The following is an 18,906-nucleotide window of genomic DNA, read 5'->3' as shown; positions in this document are numbered from 1 at the left end:
AAAGCTTAATAAGAAATATTCGGGGGATGTAGCGAGAAATTGTGAACCCCGTGAAAGGATACCACTCAGGGGCCCCAAACATACAGGAAGTGGACCATTCCACAGGAGCCCAAAATTTCAAAATGGTATCAAATTACCATCTGATAGGAGACCAATCGCCTTCCAATTATATTTACACAATATACAGAACTATAAAGAATAAAACAGTCTGAGGGTCAAGTGTAGAAACAACAAATTCTTTTGTTTTTAATTATTTTTGGTCGTTCACATTCATTCACTAAAATAATCCACACTTCTATTAAGTTTGTTAAAGCAGAGTGATAACTTGAATTCTCACTATCTTAACCTGCTCATACCTGACATGGGAAACAACCACAAAGGCACCTTGATATTATTTGGTGTATCTATTACCTATATATGCAGATGACTTTTCGTCTTATGTAGGTCAATTCTGCCCTCTATCTGACTGTAGTGGAAGGAAGCCTGAAGCCTTTTGAGTCTGCACCTTGTTTTGGTGCTGGTACAGCTCGGCTCTTAGACTCCAACAAAAGTGGGAGACACTCAGATACATTAGGTGACAAAGTAATTTATTTATAGAGACTAAAAAAAAAAAAAAGCAAACACAAAAGAGTAGGTGGGAGATATGTGTGAGGTCAGTAGTGTTGGGAGCTGCTCTGGCTTATATGGATGAGACACACCGGGCCCAGGTGTGTCCCATGCTACTAATTCGACCCTGGTGACAACAAGCACAGCAACAGCAAAGTGAACTGAGCAGAGGGGCCTTTACAGTGCGGTAACTTCATAATAAACCTGGGTAAGTAGAAGCTTCGAGTGTTAAGCTCTCTACCTCAACCAGCAATTCCATCATCATGTGTTTTTTCTTTTCTTTTGGCATAAAACCTCTCGTGACCTGGGTACACTGGTCTGTAGGACTACAACTCCAATAGAGTGGCTGCAGTCCCAGTACCAGGGTTAGACACATGTATATACACAGGTATCAATCCATGCTGGTCTGAGTTCTGCTCTCGTGGAGTCACTGCCTGAGAAACTGCATCATTGCAGAATCTAAAATTAGCTCTTCTAATGGCACCACGTAGAAATGTGTGTAAACTAAAGACAGCACCAAATATAGTCCAGACCACCTAATCCTGATCCAGTTACTTGATCAAGTGTTCAGGTGCCTTAGCTCAGCAGCAGCACAATGTCCCACTGTTTCAGGCTGTGAGCTCTGGACAAAACAAGTCGGCAGCATTTTCACATCATCATCAGCTCAAATGTGTGTGAACACAGAGAGTCATAGTAGGAAACTGTGGCTGAATGATGTTTGAACTGAAGAGAGCACTGATAAAACTGTTTGATCCCTCATTTAAGCTTGTGTTTTTGCCTTTTTGTACCTTTTTTAATTGGCTTTTTGAGCAGAAACAGCCCCTGTCACCATCATTATTATGACTTGGTACGTCTTTATCAGTCTGAATTAGAGTAGAATTATATGTTGAATTAGTAGAAGTAAAGCTGTGATATTAAACCACATATATATTTCTGAGATTTCTGATTTGTTACATCACCATGTTTTCGACGATGCACAGTTATCAAATTTTGCCACTAGATGGCGATGTATAAATATGAGATGAGCCACATGGGCCTTCAGCTTTGCTTGTGGCCTGTGTCTTGGGGTTACAGCCCCAGGCCTTTGGATGTTGCTTTTTATGTGGCTGTCATCAAGTCCACTTTTGTTTTCCAGTTTTGGAAACATATTTGTTTAATTATAAGGTTTAATACATGCAAACCCACACATGTTTTATGCTTAGAATAATGTAGAGATGAGAGATCAGCTCCAAAAATACTGACTCAAGTGTCATTTTCAAGATGCATGTGGTACATACGTATCCTTCAGGGTGCAGAGTTCGACAACCTTTGTTTGTATTTTGTATATAAAGAGAGTAAAGGGCCAGTCACATCACCGTCACACCAAGGCACACAATGCCTAGTGCAGTGTAAGCAGTTGGGTGAGCAGAGAGCCAGGGCTGTGGTGTGTGGAAAATGCTAGTGGAGATAGACAATGCACTGGTCCGAGGCCTGACCAGCCCTCAGAGGGACAGGGGTCGCCTCACTGCGACAACAGCCCCCGTCTCCCTCCCTTCTTTTTCTTTTTTTGAACTGCTACAGCATGGGCTCGGGGAGGACGCTGAAGTTCGCCCTGTGCGAGGTGCTGCAGTTTGCAGGCCTGTGCGTGCCGCTCTTCATCGTCATGCAGAGGTTCGCTGTCATCGTGGCTAAGGTGAAGACCTCAGCGCAGCCTCCTGGCGACGGCAGCACGGCCTACTGGTTGATCGTGGCCTCCTCCATTGCCTATGTCACCTCCGCTGCCCTGCTGGCCTGGGTACCCCTGAAGTACATGGTCTTCATGAAGAAGAAGTTTCTCATCGGGAGAAAGAAGTGGTGAGTTTCTCCTGCCCTGGTCTGGGGGTCCAGAAATGGAGGTCCAGCACTGTTTGTAGCTGTGTATAGTCAGCAGCTGGGATCCCAGTGCAGCACTGGCTGAGACCTGACCAGCTGGTTTGAGTCTGGACAGGCCTGTAGCTGGATTGGACTGCACTTGGCTGGTGAATGTCATGATTTAGCAAGTCCTGCAACTGCCTTTGTCTTCCTTCCTTATTTTCTTTTTGTCTTTCCCTTTCCTTTGTCTTTGTATCAGGAGGCCTGTGGCCCTCGTATATGTGATCCTGTCAACATTACCCTGCTTTGCCTTTCTCATCGCCAGCTCTGAGGTACATGTTGCTCATTGTTTGTCATTTGTTTTTTTCATTAAGTTATCTATATTCTGATCATGAATTTTGATTCTTATCTTGCTTTATCTGCTACAAGAGTCAACCTATAATGGACCACAACATTTCATGTAATTATTTAGATCCTTTGTAGTTAGCATTGATGATTGTGTTGCTTGGAAGAAGTTGCTTGGAACTTCTACCACTTTACATTTGGGACCAAAATGAGATAAATATTTGTAGATGAGTAGAATCACAGGGTAAGGCCTCTGTGAGTGGAATAAAGGTGATGATTTGTGAGAAACCTTTTGGTTCTCAAGGGAGAAATATCCAGCTATATGGATAAGGAGCTACTGATAAGCAGCTTGGTTCCTCTTCCTGTGCGAGCTGCGCCTGTCAAATCATCTGTCCATGAGGCACATTTTCACTTCCTCACTGGCTGCAGCTGAGATCCTTTGCTGTTTTATGTGGCCCTTTCTGAAGTCCAGCCTGACCTTTTGGCCCTTGCTTATCTGGTATGTTCTACATAAGAGCCATAAATTCGACTAAGATAACCAGCTTGTCTGCTTTGTTCTGTGTCCTGTTGGTATGAAGTCCTGAATCAGGAAAATACCAAAGCTGTAAGTGATTTAGTCCACAAACCCAGAACCAGAGGAGGTCAGAAGTGTAGACAGGTTGATGTAAATGCACAGTGCAAAGGCCCATTATTGTTATTTGTAGGTAAAGTTTTATATAAACCAGATAATTACATTAAATGTTCTGGTCAAAATTTATGTTCAACTCATTATCTTCTGGTTGGTTGCCCAGGTTCAGATAAATAACAACTTGAAACATGATACGTTCACGGAGCTCCCCGTATCACTAGTCCTCTTCTCTCTCATCTGCATTGATGTTGTGGAGAGGATACGCCACTGCAGACTGACTGGCCAGGGTGAGCGCAGCTCTCTGAACACATCACACAAATCACTCACTGAGTGCTATAGATCCTGAACTTTCCTCTGCCAACTATATATATAGTGATAACAGCCTGGCTTTACATTGCAAGGCGCTTGGAGGCAACAAATGCAGTGAACAGCTCTTTATATTATTTATCCGGAATAATTTAGAGACACAATTGGACTTCTTATTCTTTGGATCAGTGCCCAAAGTGGAAAAATAGAAATTTGTCTACACCGTTTACGTCTCATAACACAGTGCTGAGTTGACAAAACTGCAGAAATTTTTTCTAAAGAAAAGGCATGAGTAACTATTTTTGTAGTAGAGTGGAAAATCCCTACCCACTTGAGAGTTTTTAATGTCAGCTGTTTCATGAAGCTGTGGTTACAGCTACATAGCAGATCAATATTGGCACTGTTATGATCACAAAATTTGCTGGTGTCCTGTAATACTGATCTCTCACTGCGTGTTTCCTCACAACTTTAGCCAAACAACGGTCAAAATAAAATCATTCTGAGCCATGTTTGGTTTTACTTTTCTCTGTATAATCTTGTTAGACTGGATTATTGTCTTGAAAATCATTCCTGTTATCTCTCCAGCTAATGACATGGAGAGAGATGCTGACATTCCCTCCACTGTCCTCACACATGTGGAGCAGGTAACACCAGTAACACCTATCACTCCAGCTGTGTCGGGGCCAGCTGTGCCCGGGCAAGGTGTTCCCACTCCCATGCAGCCAGGGGCCTAGCCAGCTCAATGACAGGAACCAGAACGGAGCAGGGGCTCGACCAGAGACCAACGGGACAGTCCCTGGGATACCAGGTAATGCTGGGAGACCATTTAATATCTCTGGACTAGGGCTCACGGTCAGTGAGCACCACAACATACCACTTATCTCCGTACGCCTACACGGGTCCACTGAGATTCCTGTGTGCCAGCGATGCCCGAGCAGATGTGTTTGTGGACAGCTTTATGTTCTGGATGGATACGGTGGAGATGGTGCGGGTGGCAGGACATCCCCTGGTTTACTACTCAGGCTGGGTGTTCCCCATCTATATCTTCAGCTACCTGTCCTGCCTGCGTGTGGTGGTCATGCCCCACAGTCCCCTGCTTTCCTCACTAGGAGTAGCTCTGCAGGACTTGCCCTTTTTCTTTGTGCGCGTTGGCCTCATTGCCTTCTTTGGCTTCGTCACACCCCTCCTCTATCTGATGAAGAACCTGTTGGTGTGCCTGGCCTTTGTCTATTTCAACTTCATGACCAAGCTGAGGGTCTTCAACACAGAGAGGATGTTCTTTTAAGATCAACACTTCAAGCAAAGACAGTGCAACATATAGTCGGAGCAATAGGTTGGCACTTCAGGAACTGTAGGATACTTTGATTCAGGAGGAGGTTGCACCAGCACTTTGTAAATTCATACTTAGCCAACACTGCTAAAACTCTATTATATCACAGTTTCTGATGCTAACTGGTTTATAGAGTTGATTTTCCAGTTAAGACATCTCTCTTCTAACAGTGCAATCTGATTTAGTAAATCACAAGTTTAAAACTAGCTAGCAGTTAAGAACTTCAGAGGAATGTTACACACAAACTTTAAAGATTTAGTGACCTGCTTATAATGTAAATGTTTACATCATAAAGATTTACACATCCTAAACTTAAAATAGGTTGCACCGCACAAACTATTACACCCAGTAATTGTATAACCAGTGTGGCTGTTACAGCTGAATGAATCAACTGACAAAGCTTACATTAGCTTGCTAATATAAGGTCTATTTAGAGTGAGGAGTATAAGAAGAAATAGGGAATATGTCGACAATTCTGACATGACACTTGATAAAATACTGTTTTATAATGATGTAAATTGGAAAAAAGTGCATTTTGCAAAAATAACACAGCTTTGTTACTGGATCTTCTTTGATCTAATAATGTCAGCTAGGTTGGCATTTCCCCAAATTTCATACACGCTGGAAACTTCTCTTTTCTCTAAAACACGCATATTTCTCTATATCTACAAGTATTTATAGCTTGAATTGTCTTGCTCAGACATTGTGTCATAATGAAATGATACAACCCTAATTCACCAGTCAATCACCAGTTTTTAACTGTCTAGTAGTAAAGGGCTGAGGAGAGACTTTAAACAGACCTAATAATGAATGAATCAAAGAATAGCTGGTGCAACCATACCATAGTATGAATTTCTGTTTGTGACACAGATGAAATATTTTAATAAAATGCATGATGGTACTTTTCACAGGCCAAAAGGGAGCTCTTAGGCAATGTTTTCCCATAAAGGACATTATATGTCAAATGACTGTTCTGTAATGTATTATTTACCTTTTTGTTCAAACGTACTTTTTTTACCCCTCAAAACCCCTCACCCCCACCAAGCATGGCACTTTGGGAATGTACCTGTAATGTCACTTGAGATTTTTGGGCAGAGTTTTTTCTACTATCATAAAGTGCAGTGAATATGTAAAAGCATAAATCCATGTTGTTTATATTAGGTTTTTCTTTGCTAAGTTATATTCCAAAAAGAAAAACAAAGTGTGAGTTTGTATCATTGATACATATATTTTGGTAAGGTTAATAAAGACAGTTATTCAAACATGTTTAAGTTTCACCTGTGTGATTTATCATGCATGCAGACTGTACCCACGTGAACTGAAGGTGCATACAGTTCAGCTGTATGTTTTTGACCCTCATTTAAGCCTTTTACTGGAATTTATCCCATGTCTTCCCAATAAGTCCCAAAGGGAAAAAGTTTCCTGTCATTATTCTGCAAAACACTCTTATACCTTCCCTTCCTGTAATCCTGCAGCGTCATGGAGATGATTATTTTCAGAGTAGGACAAAATGGCACAGTAGTGATTATAGTGATTATTCATTGCTGGGCTGTTGTACTGGATTGCATTAAATGTGTTCAAGACATCAGTCCACTCTCCAATGTATGGTAGTTCCACCCTCCCATGTCTGCACATTCCTCTTGGAAAATTGTTCATCTTGGCAAATCATACATTTTTCAGCTTGTTTCCTTTCTTTATGCTAAGTTCAACAATTTCTTTTATGTATTTTCCATCACAAAGTACTCATGTACACTTCCAAATACCTAATTTTAGATAACAAGTAAACTACAGAGCATTCGGAGAGGGCAAGCACCTGCTGAGGCTGCACAATTTGTACCACAATAGTCACTGTGATTGAGAATCATGTTGATCTTTGTGTAATATTTACATCATGTGTTAATTTAAGGCCTTTTAACAAGAATTAAGAATGGAAAATTTTAACTGCGTCAGACCCTGTGTGTAGAATTTTAAAATGTTCTAACTTTGGCAGCACCTAGTGGTAGCATCAAAAGAGAAACCATGGCAGACAAGACTGTCATCAGTAAAATGGACACAACCTCATCTTCTCACTCTCAATGGCCAGAGGATAAACCACAAAACATAGCTGCAGCCGGTACTTATTCATTAAATATCCTGTTTATTGTTTACAGATAGACTCTCCTACATATGTGTGTTTCATTTATCATTGTCCATAGAGGTGTTTTACAAGTATTTGTCTGAGCAGAATTACTGGGCATCCCTGCAGTTTGAGGCCATAGTGGTGAGATCTCCACTCATTTCCCCCAATAGGAAGCAGGATTTCCTCCTGTCCTCTCTTTCTCCTGACCTGTATCATCACTGCCCTCCTCACCCGAAGCCTCGCAGACCTCTTGGGGGGCTGCTGTCCCACAAAAAAAGTCACATCAGCAAAGTGCTCGCAAACCTCATTTATTCCTCATTTACTCTGGCACTCACTGTGACTCTTGTGCATTCCTAAACAGATGTGATTCACCTAAATCTTCTGACACCTGAAACTTCTTCAGTCAGTCTCATTGAATGGCATTTGCTCTCTGGGTTCATTATCCAGACACAGATTTATCACAGAATGAAGGGCTATTTATAATAGATCAAAAATCTCAGATAAAGGCAATATATTAAACCTGAAGAAAAAAGCCTGCTTGGATAAATTAATTCCCAAAATTCGTCATCCAGTTCCACTTTTGCCCTCGATTTATTAAAAATAGATTTATTGTCCTACCCTGACACTTTGAGTTTTATTAGAAGCTATCCTCTGTAATTTTCATTTTCTTGTTTAATGCTGAGATGAGATTGCTCGCTTCCCTCTTCCTGCCCTTCTCTGCTAAAAAATCTGTGGAAGCTCAGATTCTGTGGAAATTGCTGTCGTCTGACCAACCTTAACCACCCATGTGACAGGATATCCATCAGTGTGATTAAGGGGGGAAAGTGCCATGTCTCCATTGTTGTTCTATGTCACACACCTTAGCTCACGCCAGACCTCTTCTCTCATGACTGGAAAACTCTTGCACCACCTCTTCCACCACTGAGTGCAAACTACACATCAAGGATAATGTTGCCCTGTTCAAATTTAGCTGTGATCCTCTGTCTCCTGCAAGTCCTCTGCATTACTGCTGATATAGGTACGTACCCATGATATATTTTTTGGTTGTGAGTGCAATTATGAGATTAATCATCTGGTAAATTCACTTGAAATGATCATATGAGATGTGTTGTTGAAGCTGTTCTGTTCTGCTTCAGACAGCGGCTCCTTCCTGATCTTCAATGAGAACCACAACAAGTGTGTCAAGGTGGAGAGTGCCACCTCAATAACCGTGGCCCCTTGTGATCCTCATGCCAAACAGCAGCAGTTTCGTTGGGCTTCCGAGTCGCGCCTCCTCAGCCTTTCCCTCAAGCTTTGTCTGGGGGCCACCGAGGTAAAAGACTGGGTGAAGGTGCTCCTCTTCGAATGTGATGAGAGCAGCATCCTCCAGCACTGGCAGTGCAAGAATGAGACTCTCTTTGGCCTAAAAGACCAGGACCTGCACTTAAACTGGGGCAACCGCAATGAGAGGAACCTAATGATCTACAAAGGCTCAGGGCTCTGGAGTCGCTGGAGGATATTTGGCACTCTGGGTGACCTTTGTTCAAAGGGGTATCAAGGTGGGTCAAGAGGCTCCATTAATAGTGTTTTAATATTGTGCATGATTTCTCTGTTAGGTATTTGTGTGTCCAAGTGCAGAAAAACACATTATATTAAAGTAATTATATATTCAGAATATAGCTCAGTTCTTCCTCTCAAGTATCAAATTGTGAATTCTGCAAATTAAATTTTAAGCAAGGGTCTGTTCAAGAGATATATAAATACTATAGCACTGTCTAACCTAGGGAAGTCAAAATTTATCACTGATTTGAGTATGAAGATACTTAAAAGCAGGTATTTTCTGATAGTAAATGAAGAAGCACATAATCTGACTACATTTTACTAAGAGCAGGTTGTGGTCCTTAGCTGATAAATGGCCAGTGAATACATGTATGTTGTACTGTCATGAGAGGTGCAGCATTTAAGGAAAACATCAGTAAGTGTCAAGACATAGTGGTGTTTAAACTGAGGAAATGATTCTTTAGAAAGCATAGCTCACTTGCCCACTTGTTGGGGGCACATATGCCTGTTGAAAAATTAATTGATGTTCAAGGGATTTTCAACCTTCAGTAAGTACACTCAGATGTCATGTGCTTTAGATCGATGAAAGTTCACCATCCAGAATGGCACAGCTGGATGTTATGTTATGAGGGGATTCACTCCTAATGCAGTGCACTGACCTTAGGGCAGCAACAAGATCCTACAACATTTGTAGTCTGTCAATTGGACCAATCTGTTCTGTAAATGAGGGTAATTTTACATATTTACCCAGTGTGGGGGTCTTTCTAATGACTTGCTAGCCCCAATAGTTCGAGTTAAACTACAGCTTTGCATCCTTGTAGCAGCAGTTTGGGAAAGACTTTCCCAACATGAGAACACCCCCGTCACAGACATAAAGTGAGGCCCATAAAGAAATTGCTTTCAGTTTAGTGTGGAGGAACCTGATTGGCCTGCACAGAGCCCTGACCTCAACCCCATCTAACATCTCTGCAATGAACTAGAGCCACAAGTCAGGCTGTCTCACCCAACATCAATAAATCACTTCACTAATGCTTTTGTGGCTGAATGGGAGCAAATCCTTGCAACCAGGTTCCTCCCAGAAGAGTGGAGGCTGTTACAGCAACAGAAAATGAATGCCTAAAATTAATTAACAATGTGTTTAATGTTTACATGTCCACACACTTTTCTTGATCTGTCTCCTCAGAGATTTTCACAATAGGGGGCAATGCATTTGGAGGCCCCTGTCAGTTCCCTTTTAAGTTTGGGGAGAAGTGGTACGCCGAATGCACAAAGGACGGTCGATCAGACGGACAGCTGTGGTGTGCCACGGAGAGAGATTACGGTGAAAGCAAGAAGTGGGGCTTCTGTCCCACCCAAGGTAAGTGTGAATAACAAATGTTATCAACCTCACAGACGGCTACAATCCACTTAACATTCCTGATAATCAGCATTCCTAGAAAGCTTGTGACGTCTTTGGAAATGACTAATGGTTTTTACAAAGAAGTCAGAAGTTAATCCAAACAAACAATGCCCATTTATTATCAAACCACATAGAATCATCTTGTTTTTCTGTAATTTCTATAAGTGGTATCACTGTAAAGGTCAGTGCTGACAGGTCTGGTTTCTGACCAACCCCCCCCCTCCCCCCAGCAGAACAACACTACCACTTCCTCTCATGAGTTGTCAACACAGCACTGTCCTTGTTTTCCTCTTCTCACCAGCCTGACTTTCCCCTGACGCTGCTTTAAAACTGGGGCAGGAAAGGAACAGGAAAGAAAGCGAGCTCATTTTTACTATAGGTTTTTTTTTGTTTGTTTTTTTTGGGGGGGAGAAACAGAACACATTACACAATAAAATGTAGAATGAATCTCAGTCTTCAAAGTGAATCTATGTCCTATTTTTTCAGTTTTGAGAAACTTGTTGTCCTTAAAATCTATTCAGGTCAACAGGTATTACTTTTTTAATTTCCCTCAGTTTTCTAATTTGTAGTATCATGTGTGTTTACCATAATCCAGCATCCTCAGGTTGGGACACTGACCCAGTCACAGGCGTTCAATATCAGAGGAACGTACAGTCAGTGTTGACCTGGCATCAGGCCAGAAAGAGCTGCCAGCAGCAGGGAGCTGACCTCCTCAGCATTGTAGAGCTACATGAGCAGTCATATATTTCAGGTACAAAGTCAAGCTTGTATCAGCTACTCACACCACGCAATTTTATGTTGTTGAATATTAATAGCATGTGTCAACACAGGGTTGACAAATATTTTGGGAACATCTCTGTGGATTGGACTGAACAGCTTGGATTTTGAAAGTGGATGGCAGTGGAGCAATGGAAACCCATTTAGATATTTAAACTGGGCTCCAGGTGAGTAAAAACATACACAGTGGCAGGACATTGTTGTACATGTTTTCAATTGATGTGATAAAAACAGCAGTTTTCTTTAATAAAATTAAACATATTTACAGTTGGATGCAATTATGAATGGATTTTTTTTTCAGGTCATCCATCATCAGAGCCTGGGCTTACCTGTGCAACCCTAAATGCTGCAAAAGCCTCAAAATGGGAGAGCAGCGCTTGCACCAAAAAACTTGGTTACATTTGTCGCAAAGGGAACTCTACCAGTCTGCCCCCACCATCAAGTAAAATAATATCATAATTCAAAATGATCAGAATCATTAGAGTCATTAGAGTGATATATTCTCAGCTCTTTTGGTCTCTTTCCACAGGCAAAGACCAGCCCAGTTTCTGTCCAGTCACTGGGTTCCTTATGCAGGTAACTGTTACTACCTGGAGAGGAATAAAAAGATGTGGAGGGATGCTTTGGCAGCGTGCCACAAAGAGGGAGGAGATCTGGCCAGCATACACAATATAGAGGAGCAGAGCTTCATCATATCTCAATCTGGATATTGTAAGTGCACAATATTTTGATTCATTGTTCAATCTATGTTAAAAGTAATAATTATTGAAACTCTTTATAATAATTTGAATTTGTGTGACATTAAAATGATGAATAGTAGATTCACTGATCCAAATTTAGAGGAATAACTAGATGTTTTAGGAAATGCTTCTTGACTAGAGTTGGATGAACAGATTAATATCACTACAGCCAGAGGAGGTTAGCTTGGCTTAGCATAAAGAAGGGAAGCAGGTGGAAATTGCTAGCCTGGTCACCTGACAACACCTCTGTGGTTCACTATCGCATTATATCCTCTATGACTTCATTAACATCTACATGTATGTTTAAAACCCTTAGTGCCGACAGATGTGCTCTGGATCGGTCTCAACGATCAGAGGAATCAGATGCTATTTGAATGGTCTGATCACTCCCATGTTACCTTCACCCAGTGGCAAACTGATGAGCCGTCTCATGCCACCAACCTCCAAGAAGACTGTGTCCTCATCAGAGGAAAGGTAACACCTGTCACTCCCCAAATACAAATGGGCCAAATGATAATCTTGTTGGATTATTATAGGATTTATATATCTGTCATACAGGATGGGAAGTGGGCCGATCACATGTGTGAGAAGACGTACGGGTATATCTGTAAGAAGAAGGCCTCCATTAAACCAGCTGAAGGCACCCAAGAGGAAGTTAACCCTGGATGCAAACTAGTGAGTGATGTCATTTCCTTTTGGTTTAAGTGTGATGACACAATAAAGCCTTCAGATCAGATTCATACTCACTGTGTGTGTGTTTTTAAAATGAAGGGCTCAGTCAGGTTTGGTTCACACTGTTACAACATCGGAGCTGAGACAAAAACGTTTGATAAGGCAAAGCAGGCATGCTCAGAGGCGGGTGCTCACCTGGTGGACGTGGCTGACAGGTATATTTTTATACTTGTGTCATATATGTGTTGACCTTTACTGGGTGGTCATGGTCTTTGGCTCACCTTGCTGCCTTTACGTATGTTTTCATGCAGATATGAGAATGCTTTCTTGGTTAGTTTGGTGGGTTTAAGACCAGAGAAGTATTTCTGGACTGGACTGTCCAACACAGAGGACAGAAACACTTTCCAGTGGACCACCAAAAGAAAGGTCTCCTTCACTCATTTCAATGTGGGAATGCCAGGTACAGCATACTCAACATACCCTCAGGATGCATGGTCATAAGATTTTATTTCCTATTGTATATCTTTTATTTACTTCATGACACTTCCCTTGATGTGTCAAAGCACTCATAACCAATCATAACTTTACATTTTTAAAGCCACTTTATATGTATGTGTGTGTGTGTGTGTGTGTGTGTGTGTGTGTGTGTGTGTGTGTGTGTGTGTTTAATAAAAGACAGAAAACAAGGATGTGTTGCCATGACGACGGGGATTTTTGCCGGATTATGGGATGTTGTCAGCTGCAGCAACAAGGAGAAATATATCTGCAAGAAAACAGCGGAGGGTGTTCAGATGACGACAGTTCCACCCACCACCCCGGCCCTGAGCTGTGCATCTGGGTGGACCCCTGCTGCCAAAAGAAACGTCTGCTACAAAGTAAGATAACAAACTGAACTGGGAAATTTGGGCTATTTGAAGTGTGTAAAACCTAACACATTTTTTCTTTTTCACTTATTAAATAGGTTTACCAAAAAACAAAGGACCTTAAGAAGACTTGGCATGAAGCACAGGACTTTTGTAAGGCCATTGGTGGGGACCTGATGAGCATCCACAGTATGAAGGACCTAAGCAATGCTCCGTATGTCAATTTACCTGGCTTGTATATGTCAGATTTTATATGATGCAAATCAACCATTCATGTAATCAGAACTGATGTTTTCTGCTGTCATAAAGGTTTCATGCCTCTGAAGCAACTTGGATTGGCTTCAGCTCCCTGGGTACCAGCACAGGTTTTGTGTGGTCTGATGGGTCTGCTGTATGTAGCACTTCACTGTTTCCACTATAAGCTTTACTCATTGTCATTCTCAATCATGGCCTAATAATGTGAATTTCCATCAACTGTGACCTAGACCAGCTTTGAGAACTGGGGCTTTGGGGAACCAAACAACCACAATGACAACGAACACTGTGCAGAAGTCCAGTTTTACTATGGACGGCACTGGAACGATCGCCACTGTGAGGCTTACAATGACTGGATCTGCCAAATACGCAAAGGTAAAACCAACAGGTCTCATCATAGAGCTCCAGTTTACATAGAGCCAATTATCTCTTCCCTCATGGTTTTTGTATTTTCAGGTGTGACTCCCAAACCTGAGCCTGTCGTAGTAGCAACAGGTAAGCAGTAGTCTGTCTCCAAGGCAGCTTCCATTTCTGTTTATTGTTGAACTTGATTTACTGAGCTACATCTTTTATGCCTCACCATGTTCTCTTTGTAGCCAGATGGTGACATGGCTCTGGAGATAGCAATGTCAGTCTGTTGGGTGGTTGGTCCGTTGTTTAGTTCCACCATTTTTTCTGGTTCTGCTCGAGGTTTCTGCCTCTTAAAAGGAAGTTTTTCCTTGCCACTGTCGCCTAGTGCTGCTCATGGTGGGATTTGTTGGGTCTCTCTCTGTAAATACCTATTTTAAAGAGTATGGTCTAGACCTGCTCTATATGAAAAGTGCCTTGAGATGACTGTTGTTGTGATATGGCACTATATAAATAAAACTGAGTTGAGTTGAGTTGAGTTGAATTTTTGTCCACTGTTGACTGGCCTGAAATTTGGTACAGACATTTCAGATTCCTCAGAGACGACTTTGGTCATTCCCTGACTTTTTTCTGGTGTTAACATAAAGTTGATATTTGTAGTTTTGAGTGAAATGTCTCAACAGCTGTTGGATGGATTGCACAGACATGCATGGATGAAGTATAACAGTTTTGCTGATGCCTTAACTATTCATCTAGAACCAATATCTGGTTGAAATTTAAATTTGTCCAATTTGATTTATGACTAAATACTTGCTAAACTAGTTGCATTCCCTTCAGCTTTTATTTGAGTTATTGCAACTATAAGCATGCTAACACACTAAACAAAGATGGTGAACATGGTGAATGTTATACCTGCTAAGCATGTTAGCATGCTGACCTTAGCATTTGGGTCATAGTTACCTCTGCATTTAAGTGCAGCCCTGCTGAACAGCTAGCAGGCTGTACATTCACTGTATCTGTGGGACACCTTGTAACTTTTTTGGTTCCCTTTACAGTATACAACACCACAGAGGATGGCTGGCTCATATACAATGACACACAGTATTACATCAACAATGATAACCTCCCTATGGAAGCTGCCAGAGCTTACTGCAAGAAAAACTTTGGTGAACTTGCCGTCATCACAGCAGAGAGTGAGAGGAAGTTCCTCTGGAAACAGGCAAGAAATGTTTTTTTTTTTTTTTTTTATCTTTGAGATTGAAGTTCAAAATGACAACAGGTTGTGTGTTCCCAAAAATCTGTGGTAAAAATAGTGAAACTCAGTGTAACCGCTTTCTTACCATTATGTTTCAACAGATAGCGAAAGGCAGTGAAGGACAGTACTACATTGGCATGGTAGTGAATTTGGATAAGTCATTTAGGTAAATCAAACTACAATATTAATGCACAGCAACATAAGGAACACTGGCTATTTGCCATTTGTCTTATTTATTTAATTTTCCAATCGTAGCTGGCTGGATGGCACCCCTGTGAGTTACACTGCATGGGAGCACAATGAACCCAACTTTGCTAACAATGATGAAAACTGTGTGACCATATACAAGAACATGGGTGAGTCAGACAGTACATACTGTGTTGATTTGCTAAATATAAGCTGATAACTAATTTCTTACTTATTATTTATGAATTGTTCTCTGTAAACTCTGCACATACAGGATACTGGAATGATATTAACTGCGGTATGGAGCTCCCCTCTATTTGCAAAAGAAGCACTAATTTTGTCAATACAACAATGGCCCCCACCACTGTTCCTAAGGGAGGATGTGCACCAGAGTGGTTATCTTTCCAAGGAAAGGTAATTACATATAACTGCATACAGCACAGTTTAGTTTCATACAATACTGGCACTCTGCATAATGTAGATATCTTTGAAACAAAGGTTTCCTCCTGCTTTCAGGATGTGATTTAATCTCTCAGATCTTCATAAATCTGTTGTGGTAAAATGTGTTTCCATATTTTGTCCGAGCTTGAAAGGGCACTGGTTATCTGCTGTCCATTTGCTTGTTATCCTAACGCACACCTCAGAGTCATCTTGTTTGTACAGTGCTACAAAATTGTTGTGGGGAATGACAATAAGAACTGGCAGGACGCCAGGACGTACTGCATAAACCAGGGAGGAAATCTGGTTTCCATCGTCACAGAGAGAGAACAAGGTGAGTAACATGAGCAGCGTGTGACATTTCACAGTGTGGTGATGAAGTCTTATATAAATAAACCACAAGTTTGGGGAGTTAAAGAGTAATTGTTTCTTTGTTTTTAGCTTTCCTAACAACACAGATGCTGAGATACAATGAGGATTTTTGGATTGGTATGAATGATGTCAACTGGGAGATGCACTTTGTGTGGACAGATGGCAAAGGCATTTCATACACGAACTGGGCCAAAGGGCACCCAACATCAGTGCCTGATGGACGTTATTCATTTATGGATGAGGTTATTTCAACTTCTGTATCCAAAGCTTTTTCTGAACATTTCACCTCAAATCAATCGTGGAAACCCCTCTAAAAAACAAGCTAAACCAATGTGTTTTTTTCTGTCTGACAGATGTTTGACTGCGTGATTATGGTGGGCAGCATCACTAAACTGACAGGACTCTGGAAAGTGGAAGACTGTCACGCTAAAAAAGGCTTCATCTGTAAAAGAAACATCGGTGAGTAAAATATCAGCGAGGCCCGGTTACGGGGTCGTGAGTTAAAGGTTTGTCAGCTGAATGTTTTTTTTATTATTGCAACTAACAACAAATGTGTCCTATTTACAAAGACTCTCAGATTGTAGTCCCACCCACCACTGTGTTACCAAAGGCTTTCTACAAGCTCGGTAATGATTCCTACAAACTGGTGGCACAGAAGATGAGGTGGGATGAGGCGAGGAGGCAGTGTCAAGCAGATGATGCAGATCTGGCCAGTATCCTGAACCCCATAACCCAGGCATACATCGCCTTGCAGATCTCCAAGTACAATCGAGCCTGTGTGGATTGGCCTCAACAGCAATCTGGTAAAGGACACCATAGTTCAAATTGGGTTTCTAACCAAGACAAGGACCTTCTTTATAGCTCTGTATAGACTTTAATTAATGCAAGTGGTGATATCTTCTTCACAGACTGGCGGTCGCTACAAGTGGGTCGATAACTGGCTACTGTCTTTCACCGAAATGGGGCACAGATGAGCCTAAAAACAACTATGGCTGCGTGTATATAGATGTGGACAAAACATGGAAGACTGCACCATGTACTAACACCTACTATTCCCTTTGCAAGAGGTCACCAGGTCAGACAACCCCCCTTGTTAGTTCTCTTGCACTATATGCTGTACATAACTGGCAGTTTCTGAGACGAGGATGAAATCTCCTGTCTCTATTTCAGTCATAGCTCCCACTGAGCCTCCGCAGCTTCCTGGCAACTGTCCAGAACCAAAGAAGCGAAAAACCTGGATACCTTTCAGAGGCCATTGCTATTCCTTCCTCAGCTCAGTTGTGGACAACTGGGCCCATGCCTCGGTGGAGTGCCTGAAAATGGGTATGTTATGAAGAATTCCCACTTATAAATGATGATACGCACGCACATGAAATCTAACAGGATGCTGCTGTGGCTGTGTTCTGCAGGTGCATCTCTGGTGAGTATTCAGGACCCTCAGGAGGGTCTGTTCATACAGCAGAACCTGGAGCTTCTGCAGGATGGTGCCAAAACCTTCTGGATCGGCCTGTACAAGACCCATGAGGGTGAGCATTGTATCTTTCGTGTTAGCACTAAACACTTGTATTATCCATTATATACTATATTTAATTAGTGTGTAGTAGTGAGTTGGGAAGATTACAAGTTTCCTTGTTTCAGGTGAGTGGATGTGGATCGATAACAGTGTTGTGGACTATACCAACTGGAAAACGGGGATGCCCAAGTCAGAATCATGTGTGGACATCAATTCTGACAGTGGACAGTGGAGTACAAACAGCTGCAGCAGATATAGATCTTACATCTGCAAAACACCCAAAGGTAAGTTTAATCAGCTGTTATGTAATTTTTAATTGTCCCATCAGTAACTTACATTTATTTTATTTATCTTTTTTTTAGTGATTGCACCTACAGAAAAGCCTCCATCTGTTGGTGAGTTAATCGATTTAAGATATCTATTGAAAATGATGTTTTAAACTTGAATTATGTCACTGTTAAAACCTCTAAATGTTTTGCCTCCCTAGCCCACGTTGTTGAGGAAGCTTCACATGGATCCGCTGGCATCACTGTGGCTATAGTACTAGTTGTAATTGCCATAGTTGGACTTGGTGCCTTCCTCCTCTTCCGTAAACGGATACCCACCCCTGTCTTGGGAGAATGCACGTTTGACAACAGGTTATATTTCAACAATCCGATCCGAGCCCCTGTAGACACCAAGGGTCTGGTGGCCAACATAGAGCAAAATGAACAAGCATAGAAAGACGTGAGATCAGTGGCACAATGAAAATGATCTGTTCAGAGATTATCACCTTGGTTTCATACTTTATTTTGGATCACAACTGAGAATTGAATCTCAACCAACCAAAAATATGCTTCCCATTTTTACAGGGGACTGGATCAAAGATAGTGATTATCATAATTATTGTACAATAATTCATGCAAGCACTGGCACTGCACTAAGTGAATTACAGACAAGATAATATAAGTGAGCAATCTATGAAAAAATTAACATGATTATGTGATTTGCGAAATGTTATTGTGGAATTTTCTGTATAAAGCTGGTAGTGAATAAAGGAAAAAATAACACACAGAGAGTGCTGCTGTCTGCTGAGTTTAATTGTGTTGTGTAATAGGAGGAAGGAAGCTGCAATATATGACACCACAGATCAATCTTCAGTGATACATCTGTGTCAAGATGCCTTTATACCCAATAAAAAGAGATCATCACAATATTCAAGAATTTACATTACAATGTATATGGATTTTGAAATACATAAAACAGAATTTTCCTCTTTTTGCTTGTTTTTCTTGAGACAACAGAGCAACAATGTTTAACCACGGACTGTGGAGAGATGAACTGTGACATAAATATAAGTGACTCAAGCAGTTATGTTATGAGAACAGATAGAAACAGAGATGGGT

General features: G+C 41.4%; 1 protein-coding gene and 1 pseudogene across 1 annotated transcript; both read left to right on the top strand.

Annotated features, from left to right (window-relative positions):
• Positions 1-1,501: 1,501 nt before the first annotated feature.
• Positions 1,502-6,305, top strand: LOC108894995 (transmembrane protein 236-like; annotated as a pseudogene).
• A 1,687-nt stretch (positions 6,306-7,992) lies between these two features.
• Positions 7,993-18,578, top strand: mrc1a (mannose receptor, C type 1a). The gene is given in 33 exon segments (XM_018693640.2): positions 7,993-8,182; positions 8,301-8,702; positions 9,887-10,060; positions 10,698-10,853; positions 10,933-11,046; positions 11,181-11,321; positions 11,409-11,432; positions 11,435-11,590; positions 11,936-12,093; positions 12,178-12,294; positions 12,391-12,506; positions 12,603-12,751; positions 12,967-13,166; positions 13,253-13,368; positions 13,464-13,545; positions 13,640-13,784; positions 13,866-13,904; positions 14,813-14,976; positions 15,114-15,178; positions 15,268-15,368; positions 15,473-15,612; positions 15,862-15,970; positions 16,078-16,250; positions 16,362-16,467; positions 16,578-16,777; positions 16,779-16,811; positions 16,917-16,967; positions 16,969-17,083; positions 17,179-17,331; positions 17,418-17,534; positions 17,647-17,805; positions 17,884-17,916; positions 18,009-18,578. Coding segments are annotated over 33 exon segments (4,311 nt in total). The 5' UTR covers positions 7,993-8,112; the 3' UTR covers positions 18,242-18,578.
• Positions 18,579-18,906: the final 328 nt, after the last annotated feature.

This window comes from Lates calcarifer, linkage group LG24 (assembly GCF_001640805.2).
Source record: "Lates calcarifer isolate ASB-BC8 linkage group LG24, TLL_Latcal_v3, whole genome shotgun sequence".
Taxonomy (NCBI): Eukaryota; Metazoa; Chordata; class Actinopteri; family Centropomidae; genus Lates; species Lates calcarifer.
Note: the sequence above shows the minus strand (reverse complement) of the source record. Positions and strands in the feature narration are given on the sequence as shown.